The 11,993-nt window shown below is 40.0% G+C and overlaps 1 protein-coding gene across 1 annotated transcript; it reads left to right on the plus strand.

Moving 5' to 3' along the window:
• Positions 1 to 2,938: 2,938 nt before the first annotated feature.
• Positions 2,939 to 8,602, plus strand: ARL14EPL (ADP-ribosylation factor-like 14 effector protein-like). The gene is made up of 3 exons (XM_012659528.1): positions 2,939 to 3,034; positions 4,692 to 4,831; positions 8,207 to 8,602. Exons 1-3 carry the CDS (start codon positions 2,939 to 2,941, stop codon positions 8,427 to 8,429), a joined length of 459 nt encoding a protein of 152 aa, XP_012514982.1. The 3' UTR covers positions 8,430 to 8,602.
• The last annotated feature ends 3,391 nt before the right edge of the window (positions 8,603 to 11,993 follow it).

The following is an 11,993-nucleotide window of genomic DNA, read 5'->3' on the forward strand; positions in this document are numbered from 1 at the left end:
AGGGGTTGGGGCCCCCTTTTGGGGATTTTCTTGAAAAGGTACCAAACAGAGCCCAGGAGAGGAGATCTTTGTGGATCAGGAAGGGCTTCTTAGAGGAGGGGAGAATTCAGTTAGGTAAGGGGTGGGAGGTGTGTTGACGGGAGTAATGGGGTCAGGTAGCTTTAGCTCAAGTGTAGCTATGACAGATGAGCCCACGCAGGTAGGTTGGAGGCAGCTGCTGTGATGGACCTTCACTGATACGCCAGGGATGTGGGATGTTATTGGTAGAGAGGAGTCATTGAAATCTTTTAATAGGAATGTGATGAAGAAATTTCTGATTTGGGAATATTAACATGGCTAGAATGTACTAGATGAATTACTGATGGGAAAAAATTGCAGATGTTCCTTTACTTACAATGGGGTTATGTATAGATGAAAATGCACTTTCAACTTAAGATATTTTCAATTTACGATGAGTTTATTCAGACATAGTCCCCTTGTAAGTCGACAAACGTACAGAATGCATATTGTTTTTGAACCATGGTAAAGTCAAAAAATCGTAAGTCGGCCGGGCACGGTGGCTCACGCCTGTAATCCTAGCTCTCTGGGAGGCCGAGGCAGGTGGATTGTTTGAGCTCAGGAGTTCGAAACCAGCCTGAGCAAGAGCGAGACTTCGTCTCTACTAAAAATAGAAAGAAATTAATTGGACAACTAAAAATATATAGAAAAAATTAGCCGAGCATGATGGCATATGCCTGTAGTTCCAGCTACTTGGGAGGCTGAGGCAGGAGGATCGCTTGAGCCCAGGAGTTTGAGGTTGCTGTGAGGGAGGATGACGCCACAGCACTCTAGCCTGGGCAACACGGTGAGACTCTGTCTCAAAAGAAAAAAAAAAAAAAAGTTGTAAGTCAAACCATCTTAAGTTGGGGAATCATCTGTGTGGACAGCAGTTTTATGATCAGATGGCAAGACTGAATGGAGAAAAACATACCTACTTTCCCTACCCTACTGTTTCCCTTAATTACCTAATGAGAGAATTCACCTGGAGAGCTTATTAAGTATACAGGTTACCAAGAATCTCCCCTGAAAATTATAACCCCAGTAGGTTTAGGATTCAGCAGATAATTTATGATTTTTAAAACAGCACCATATAATTTTTGTATTCTTACAAGTTGAAAGATACTTCACAGAAATGTTTGGTTGATCAGATCTTAAATTGTATGTGAGGGTATCAAAGCAAAACTTGCTCTGGACAAAGTGTATTTTTTAACCAGGCAAGGAAGACTATTCTGGCATTGCAATAGGGGAGAGAGACCAGAACTTAGTCTAAATTCAACTCCACTGAAACAAAGAGTGGAAGGGTTCCAAAGGGCTGGGATGAACCACTATAAATGTACTGGAGGATGATGGGGAGACATTGGTCATGGGATGTGTTGTACATTAAGTTATTTGAGTTTGTGAATACTCTTCTCTATAATTAGGCCATGTGTTTGCTAATTGGTGCCTTATCAAAGTTAGGCTCCTGTCCTCCCATAGAGACTGGGAGATGGAGGTGCGCTGTTTCTTGATGACTACATGTCAAAGGGATGGCTTCCAGGTCCTAGAAGGCCGTCCTGTGTTGTAAAATGACAAGAGTATGTGAGAAGATTTGCATCTCAAAGGGGCAGAGAAAGAATTTGTAATTGCAAGTTTTCTAAAGAGAATGATCTTAGGGAAGGGAGGCCAGCTGTCCATAGTCAGGAAGAAACCCATCTAAAGCTCATTCAAAGTGAGAATGGATTGGTTAGGGGTAAGGTATTACTACTATTACCGCTACAACTGTTATTACTACTACTACCATCATTAGGGTAGACTACTCAATAGAGGATGGAAAGGAAGAGTTAGGAATGTTAAAAAAGAAAAATCAGTATTACTTTTAAACCTAATGTGGGGAATTGGAAAGTGGGATACAGAAGAATGAGCAGTCCAAAGGTATTGACCCTGGACTTTAGGAGAATGAAGATCCAGTGACAGAAATGAAATTTCCAGTTGTCTGGCAGGGATTTGGTGCCAAATGACCCAAGCCAACTTGGTGAAGCCTCACTATTAGGTTCCTCAGGTAAAAATGGCACCCTGTAGTCAGCACTGGAAGTTGATGAGAGTTAGGGAAAGCAGCGGGGTTTGTGGAAGCCTCCTCTGGAAAGTAGTCTTTTCTGATAGAACAGTGAGATCGGACCAGCCCTGGACTGTGCATTCACAGTTAGCGTCTTGTGTTGGCTCCACCTCAGTCACACTCACACACACTGACATACACTAACACACACTCACACACACACACACACACACACACCCTGTACATACACTAATGAAGTATTTTGAAGTAAGTTATAGGCATTTTAGCAGCAAAGTTTTATGGGAAACTGATGACTTCCATTTAGCACAAGTTGCATGAGAGATTAGTCAGAAAACTTGAGTGAGGAGGTCAGGGCCTTTAGAAGTAGCCTTGGAAGTGATATTAGAACAAGTGGCAGCAGAAAAGGTGAGTGAGAAAAGTGAGTGAGATCCCCACTAAGTTACTGGGGATGTATGACATTAGTGTATCTTCCTTTTTTTTTTCAAGGGAGTAAGTGTAAAGAGGGGAGAATGGAAACCTAAGAATTCATGATCTTCTTAAGCAGGAGAGGAAGGGCCCCAGTGTTGCCTTTTCCAGATCGGTCTATGATGCTAAGGAGTGTCAGGGGTACAACTGAGTTGCTCATGCAACTCCTGGCAGGAGACGGGGCTGGTGGAGTCAGATGCAGGGCTCAAGAGTGAGCGGAGAAAAAGGAGCCAGGGTGCAGATGGCAGTTTCGGGAAATCTGGCTTTGGAAAAAAGTGAGATGTGGAGGCACAGCAGAAAAGAGTGATAAGATGAAGTTAATGGGGATGTATGATATTAATGTGTTTTGCTTTTTTCCAATGACTTTTTTAGCAATCAGAAATGAGTGAACAATCAGAAAAAAACAATTCCATTCAAGAAGGACACACAGATCATAGTTCTTCTGAGAAAAACTGTCAAATTGGACAGAAACAACTGGTATGGCACACAGATTCTATGACTGCATGTTATTTGGGGTGTTCCTAACTGAGGATCTCTGAGATGCCCATGGACTCTGTCGGGAAGGTGGGCCCAGCCAGGACTTCCCAGGAGGGATCTCTGCTCCCCCATGCTGACGGACCTTTTCCTCCTCTTCCCTATGTTCTCACTGGGCTGGTCTAACCTCACCCATCTCCCCACCTCTCATGTCCCCTGATTTTTAGCCCAGTGTTCTGATTAGTAAAATCCTGCCCTTAGAGTAGAGCATTTGTGGAGAACATATTCAAATGTTTTTATTTAACAAACCCTTATTTTGTTCTTATGATGTCACGTAGTGGTTCTAAAACTTGGTATCTATTAATTCATCTAATTCTCATCAGAAGATACTATTGCTAACCCTGTTTTACAAATGGAGAAACTGAGGCTTAGAGAAGTAGGAACTTGCTCAAGGCACAGCACTAACAAGAGGCAGAGCCAAGACTTGAGCACAGGTAGGCTTACCCTGGTGTCTGTTCTTAACCTCCCGCTACGCTGCTGAGAATAGTAATAAGTGGTACTAAGTCATACTTATTTCATAGCCAAACCTAATGCAGTACTATGTCATAAGGTTAAGTTTATAAAACAAACCCATATGTACACACCAAGATGAAAATTTAAGGAAACATATTGATAATATTTTAGACTGACTATTATGAAACTAAATAAACTGCAGGAGAGCCTATGAGATTCTGTTAAGTAATTTGTTGCATTGAGATTCAAACACAGAAAGTTTTCCTTTTGTGTACAGATGCAGTATTTCAAGTATTTGTCAGCCTATGTGTTTTTGGCTACTCAGATTATTTTCTTCTAAAATCCTTCAAAAGAGCCTTCCCTTCCCTCCTGGCATGCGCTAAATGTTCAAACTGAGTTATCAGTGCAGTATTTGACTGAAGCATTTTGTTGTTTGTCTTCCAGATCAGGCCCTATTTAATTTCTAATTATAAAAACTCCCAAACAGAGACTTTTAACGACTCTAGAACACTCTAGAAAGTCATTTTAGCAAGATTGCTCTTGTTCAAATTGGGCTTTGACTGAGAGTGGATCCTTCGGGTGGCTGTGTTCTGAACCAGAGCTCCAGATGGAGCCCATACTCCCAGGACAGGGAGCAGTTCCGAAACGCATCCCAGAGCACCGAGCGGGGCGCGCTGTGTGTACTCTGGGTTCTCGCTGTGGTTTGAAACACTTTGTATGGGCTTCTTCAGCTAACAGCTGAGGAAGGGTTTTTAATCCTTTGTCCTTATCCACTGTAAAATGCTAATTCTAATGTTCATCCCCATCAAATTTGGAAAGCTGACTGCTATTTTGCAGGTATAAAAAGAATTCTTCTGTTCCCCCTTGATTATTTTTACCTTTTAATTATACGAGTTTTATATTACGTATGTCTTTTTTTAATTGACTTGTGCACACTAAATACTATGTATTTCTTTATTCAGAAAGAATGGCCTAATTTGAGAAAACTTACACCATCTTTGAAAACTTAAACTGTTTATTTCTTTGTGTAAAACATATATACTTCCATGCCATTATGGTGAAAGTTATAGATGATTCATTTTGAGACAATGTAAAACAGGTAAAACTATCCAGTTCTTACTACTAATACATTTTATTTGTTTCACAGCAACAAATAGAGCGGCAGTTAAAATGCTTGGCGTTTCAAAACCCTGGCCCACAGGTAGCTGACTTTAATCCTGAAACAAGGCAGCAGAAAAAGAAAGCACGGATGTCAAAGATGAATGAGTATTTTTCTGCAAAATACAAGTAAGGTCATGACTTGTTATATTTGATTTGTGGGATTATAAAGTTTATGAGTTATCCTTGACAAAGCAAAATAATTAAAGGTTGCCTCTTTTTTTTTTTTAATGGTTTAAAAATATCTTTCTAAAGTATAATAGCACCCCATGTGTCTGGAAATTAGCCACATCAAGATATAGAGAGTTATCTCACTTGATTGTTCACAGTCAGTTACAGATTGAATTCCTTGTTCTACTACTTTCCCCTCCTCCTCACTACTGCACTTAACTAGTCTTAAAAAAAGAAAAGAAAAGAAATAGAGGTGGGGAGTGGTGGCTCATGCCTGTAATCCTAGCACTCTGGGAGGCCAAGGGGCGAGGATCACTTGAGGTCAGTTCAAGACCAGCCTCAGCAAGAGTAAGAACTCGTCTCTACTAAAAATAGAAAGAAATTAGCCAGACAACTAAAAATAGAAAAAATTGGCTGGGTGTGGTGGCACAGGCCTGTAGTCCCAGCTACTTGGGAGGCTGAAGCAGGAGGATTGCTTGAGCCCAGGAGTTTGAGGTTGCTGTGTGCTAGGCTGACGCCATGGCACTCTAGCCTGGATGACAGAGCAAGACTCTGTCTCCAGAAAAAAAAAGAAATAGAGAAATAGACTATAATCCCAAACTAGGAATCAATTGTTTAAAAAAAGGATTCAATGGCCAATGGCTCTGTACTAGAGTAACAGCTTTAGTAGGAAAGATTATTTAAAGTAACAAAGATAGGCTGGGTGCAGTGGCTCATGCCTGCAATCCTAGCACTCTGGGAGGTGAGGCAGGAGGATCCCTTGAGGTCAGGAATTTGAGACCAGTCTAAGCAAGAGCGAGATCCGTCTCTACCAAAAAGAGAAAGATTAGCCAGGCATCATGGCATGTGTCTGTAGTTCCAGCTACTGGGGAGGCTGAGGCAGGAGGATCACTTGAGCCTCGGAGTCTGAGATTGCTGTGAGCTAGGCTGACGCCACTGCACTCTCACCAAGGGGCCAGAGCCAGATTCTATCTCAAAAAAAAAAAAAAAAAAAGTAACAAAGAAGAATCATTAGAAGGAAAAATACAGGAATGAATTCAGAATATCCAGTCTCTTCAGGGCTACCATGAAGTTCAATGATTGTTAGTGCTTCAGAAGCATAAAATAAGCAATCATACATCAAAATTAATAATTTATACCCATTAAAAGATACCCTAAAAACACTGAAAAGCAAATCGCTAAGTGGGAGAAGTTATTTATCATATAAAAAAATCAATATCCAAAATACATAAAGAATCTTAAAAGTTAATAAGAAAAGTATAAACATCCTAATAGAAAAAGTAATAAAATAATAAGCAGCCATTTCATGGAAGAAACGGCTAAGAAATGTTCAGGATACTGAACCTCATCAGTACACTATGGAAAAGCGCCATACTCCCCAGATAGGCAAAGAGTTTAGTCTGATGATATCAAAGTTGGTGAAGCTCTGGGACATGAATTGAGTGTACAATGATACAACCACTATTTAAAAACAGCTTGGCATTACCTATGTGCCTTAGTATCTAGCGTCTTCGTGCCTGGATATATATCCTGGGAAGAGTTTTATACGTGTAGGAGGAGGGACATTTTTAAGAAGTTTCATAGCATCACTTTTATAGCAAAGAACATAAAGTTTTAATCATCCAAATGCCCATCATAATGGAAAAGATAAATAACTGTGTTATATTCATACAGTGTAATACATATAGAAGTGAAAATATTTGAATACAGCTACATGTACCACCATGGAAAAACATCAAATCACGGTAAAGAATAAAAAAGCAAATTATGGAAGAAAAATTACAGTGTGCTTGGGGATACATACATATGCGGCATAGCTTACAGTAAAACAAGGAAGTGATTTTTATAATATCAAGGCCTGGTTCCTTTTGGAGGGGTGGGCAGAGGGATGCGTGGGTGGGGCATGAACAGGAAAGGCTGTCATATTCTTATTAAGCTGGGCCGTGGGTAGGCACACAGAAGTTTTTGTTCATCTTTATGCATGTAGCATATATGTTCATACACTTTTATGTATGCGATAGTTCAGAATTGTATAAAAGATAGCATCAGATGGGCAGGAAACCATAAAATCTCTGTCTTGATGTCTGAGTCAAGGCAGGGGAATGTTTGGGTTAAGGCAAAGAGAGGAGGGCGAAATCTGACCCACGCTCTAGGTTGGTTTCAGGACCACCCACCCCCATCATTCCTTTAATAGATTTTAAATCTCTTCTGCTGAATTTCCCAGGGACTTGAGAAAGGTCTCATTCCACAGATGAAGCACTCTACGTGTAAATCCTCATTAGAAGGCGTTCCTGCTAAAGTGTGAAAAGCAGGCAGTAGTAAGTGTAGATAATGACTGATCCTCATCCTTGCCCGAGTCCCTCAGGAAAGGAGAGGAGAGAACAGCATTGCTTACCTGGGCAGGAGGCCAGGAGGTGATATGTCTGCTTGAGGACAAAGGGTGCAGAAGTACACAATTTTACCACACTAGCTTAAGGACAGCCTTTTGAATTTCAACGGGTAATAACGGATACAGGCTGTACAGAGATATTTTTGCTATTCTAAGGCTTTCAAACAGCTCAGTTTGAAGGATTTACTTCTAAATGATTTGGTTTTGAGAGGGCGGTGGGATCCCTGTGACAGTCCTTTGCCCCTGTGCACGTTGCAGAGGCTGACGGAGAGAGTGTGGGAATCCCAGGCGAGGTGCCCTCCTGCAGCACAGAACACCTTGCCTTCGCTCAGAGCTTGTGATGCCTGATGCTACCATCTTGTCACCTGCTTTCTCTGCCACGCTGGGTGAGAAACGCTGGGTGAGAAACAGAAAAGAACAGAGAAAAATGGTACCTAGAGACATTAGCAAAGGAGCTTTTCTTTCTTTAAATGATTATAGTGTAGTAAGTGACAGTTCTCATCTTGAGTCATTAAGAAACGTAGTAGTTGTATTCAGTATAGTGCTTTCAAGGAAGAAAGAAAAAAGAGTGCAATTTATTAGGTAAAAATCCATCAAGAATGGTCATATTTTAAAGAAAAAATTGGAGGATTTGTAGGAGGAAGCTTTAGTTAGCTATTCCTCATGATTTTCTTAGGAGGCTTATTACATTTTCCAGCAATACTGGAAAAATGAAGTGTTACTTTAGATGACAAGCCTAGCTGTGTTGGAAATTCATTGCATATTGATCCAATTTCCCACGACATCACTGCCATAGAATATTCTGGCATGTTTCTGGGTAATCTCTAGGATGCTGGTCCCTCAGAGTAAAAGGGTCATGTGTATGAAGTTTGCTGCACGATAATTTATTCTCGATGTTGAGGAGAATTACACTGTCATGTTGGTGTCACGCTTTTCCTTTGCAGAGTTATGAGGAAGTACGACAAAAGTGGCAGGCTCGTCTGCAACGAGGCTGACCTGTGCGACTGCCTCGAGAAGAACTGCCTGGGCTGCTTCTACCCCTGCCCCAAGTGCAACTCCAACAAGTGTGGGCCTGAGTGCCGCTGCAACCGACGCTGGGTTTACGATGCCATCGTCACCGAGTCGGGGGAGGTCATCAGCTCGCTGCCATTCAATATTCCTGACTAGGGCTGTTATGTACGGACACATCTGCTTCTTCTTATACATTTAAGTCGACCTCTTTCTCTTGGGTGAATTTTAGGGCTTGGGGAAAATGTTGGAAAAACATATTTAGGACTCGTGTTCTCTCAAGCTGCAGAGTAAACTCGAATGGGCATTAATGTCGTACCTTCTTACTGTGTTTTGTCAAATTCCTTAACTTGTGACTGCAGGATGTGACAAGAGATGGGTGGGCGTCTCTCACCAGCACCCCCGTGTCTGCTGGGACTTCGAATTAAAAATCTCTTCTCAATTTGCTGATTCGTGAGAGAATGTGGCTGCAAGATGTTCAGAACTCTGTAGCTTTTCTTACATAGAACATAGAATCATGAATTTGTAATATCTAGTTATCCTTAGAATCTTATACATCATGAGTTCTAAATCAGAATTGCCACTCGGATTAAAAATAAAAGTCCTTGTGACTTTGTACTGTATATCCATAGCCACATTTTCTATTGTTCATGTTTTAATAATTTTAAAATTAGATTTGGTAATGCTTGGTAATATTTTTATTAGAAATTTATATTTTACTTATAAAATTGAGAGATTAGGACTTGAGTATCTGAAAGCCAGGGGTTTACATTTTTTTTAACTTCAAGATCAGTATTTCAGGATTTTTTTCAAAGGGAGGAAACTTAAATTATGATACCAAAATGGTTTGTTGTATGTTTGCTAATTGAGTATATCGATAAACAGTTGACTAGATACCTGGCGTGGTCTTTTCGTTTCCGACACATTGTAGGAGGTATATGGAAAGTTGAATTCAGCCTTCCTTGAATTCACTTTTTACGCCCGTCTTTTTCACCCTAAGTCAGTGGTTCTCATTCATTAGTGTGCATGAAAATCACCCAGAGAGCTTGTTAAAACACAGATCTGTACCCCACACCCAGAGTTTCTGACTCATTATGTCTGGGATGGGACTCAAGAATTCGCATTTATAATACATTCCCAGGTGATGTGGATGCTCTACTCTGGGGACTACACTTTGAGAACCATTTCTCTAATTAGATTAGATACATAACATAAGGAAGTATTTAAATAGAGTAATTTAATAAATTTTGAAAAATAAGAGCATTTGGTTTTAAATAAATTTGAAATGTTATAAGCAGAGTTTTCCAGATTTATTTTTCCTCCATAATCGGTTTCAAAAATACTTGTTTTTGTAGAATCTCCATGTGCCAGGGAAGGTTTCTGACAATTCTGATTCGTTACCTGACAGTATGTTTTAGGACTAAAGTAACAAAAGCCCTAAAAATTATGCTATGACCACAGTACGCCTGTCCGTGTAGCAAGAGAAGTTGTATTCTTCCATGTCGTTTTCCACAGAATTTACTGTGTTTTCCTGATTCAGCTCACGTGTCCTGAACATCTACTGTGAGCCAAACATTGTGCTAAGTGCTTCCAATGTGTTGCCTTTAACCGTCGCAGCCCAGTGAGGACGTGAACTCCAAGGACCAAGGCATACCCTTTGGAATGCTCACCGGGAACGTGCAGCCCTGCAACCAGGAACAAGGAGCGGGGCCTTCGTCGGTTTACATTCTGTTTTATTTTGAGAATAATTATTATTTTGTAACTGGTGGACTAAATGCATTGTTTTATTACTTTTTTACTTTAGAATCATATAATTTAAAGCCAAAAGGAACCTTCCAGCTCATCTAAATAGTGAACTAGTCAGCAGATGCCAATGGAGAGCTGCTCCGTGCCAGGCGGCAGGCTGGGTGCCGGGGACGGGACGGTGAGCAAACTCCACCTGGTTCCCGCCCTCACAGGGTTTATTGACTAAAACCAAACCTTTTTTTCTTTTTGTTGTTTTGTTTTTTACTTTTACAACTGAGGAAATTTAGATCTAGTGAGATTAAAGGACTTGGGTAAGGACACACAGAAGAGGTGGCAATCCTGGTGTTTTGAACACTGCCACTAGGTCAGTGTTCGTTCCATAATACCCCTTTGGCACAATCCTAAATTCATTAGTGTTTTTAATAATACACACTTCTGAGTTCCATCCCAAATCTCAGGAATTAGAACCTTAAGGGATGAAATCTGGTAATCCATATTTTTATTTTATTTATTTTATTTTTATTTTTAATTTTTTTTATTTCAGCATATTACAGGGGTACGAATGTTTAGGTTACATATATTTCCTTTGTCCCACCCGAGTCAGAGCTTCAAGCACGTCCATCGGCCAGAACTGCCTTACGTCATATCCTCGGCAGTCCTATTTCCTTACTAAAACATAATCCCAGGCAAGTAAGTTGGCATTAAAGTCCCTTTCCCTTCTGTCTCTCTTGTCATTTAGGCTTAAGCATTAGAGAAAGTAATCTGGTTTAAAATAATCTGGTTTAAAAAGTGTGCTGGCAAATTATGTTGGTAAGTTTTCCAAGTAAAGCAGAAAATAAACTGAAGTAAAAAATTGCATAATTACTAAGCAGACACCTCAGACTGCTTTGACAGAAGCCTGGGAAAGTATTCGATGTAGTGCATTTTTAGAAATCAGGTTATTTCATCTTGATTTAATGCCAATTCAATGCATTTTTAAAAAGCTTCCTACACCAAATGATTATTGCAAAAATAAATTTATGTGAATTGTCAGAAACTTATTTTGCAAGTGTCTAATTTTTGTCACAAAGTGAATAAAGCTCTTTAGCTATTTGAACTAAATTCAGATTAACCAAAAAATGTAGCTGTGTTATCTGATTATATTAACCAAGGAAATTGTCTTGTCAGTGTGATAGGATTTTTCTCTTTTCTGCTTGGCTATCTTTCAATGCTGATGGTGTGTCTTCATGAATATGTACAGAAATTGAAGGAAAGCTATTTTACAGAGGTTATTTGAATATAAACTGGTACATACCAAAGGATTTAGACAAGCCACGCTTTGCCCATTTATGCAAGGATTTGGGACTGCAATGACATATCACATGAATTTGCATGGCAACTTTGAGTCTCATTTGTAAGAGTTAAAGACTATCTAAACAGTGTCTAATCTTTCTGTACCTCCCCTTCTGATGCCTCCCCCCCAACGATATCCTAGAGCCATGGCAGGTGTAGACCTTGGGATGCTGACTCACAGAAAAGTAATTTAGCCTCTCTTTTAATATCTTTACTTGTTTTTCTGGAAAGTAAACAATGCTGTCTTGGATATTTTGTGGATATCACAGATTGTAGTTCTGTAATGCGTTGAAAACATACACATTTACATGAGCAAGGCTTTTGTAGGCTATTTGCTACTTAGGCCCAGAGGGTGACATTTATATGGACTGCTGTTCAGTGCCAGCTATGCCCCCTGGAGTCGTACAGCACAGTGGCCCTGCAAAGAGGTGTCATTTGATGTGCGGATTTCTTGATTGTCCAGCATTTGTTGACACCATATTGGGTACTTTATATTAGCTAATATTTTTATATAAAATACTGACAAATCCTATGTCTTCTCTTTTCATGTTTTTTTTTTTTTCATTTTCTGTGTTGTCTAACACAGCAGAAGATAGTTTTGAGGTTGTTTAGGACAATGTTCATATATATGATCTAACCGGAGCA

The sequence above is a fragment of the Propithecus coquereli genome, unplaced genomic scaffold, assembly GCF_000956105.1.
Source record: "Propithecus coquereli isolate 6110/MARCELLA unplaced genomic scaffold, Pcoq_1.0 Scaffold62, whole genome shotgun sequence".
Classification (NCBI taxonomy): domain Eukaryota; kingdom Metazoa; phylum Chordata; class Mammalia; order Primates; family Indriidae; genus Propithecus; species Propithecus coquereli.

Excerpts from the sequence above, each read along its gene's own strand:
- ARL14EPL (XM_012659528.1), top strand. The coding sequence starts at position 2,939 with ATGAGTGAACAATCAGAAAAAAACAATTCCATTCAAGAAGGACACACA. Across the intron at positions 3,035-4,691 it reads AAATTGGACAGAAACAACTG|CAACAAATAGAGCGGCAGTT; the intron begins GTATGGCACACA and ends TTTGTTTCACAG. Across the intron at positions 4,832-8,206 it reads TATTTTTCTGCAAAATACAA|AGTTATGAGGAAGTACGACA; the intron begins GTAAGGTCATGA and ends TTTCCTTTGCAG.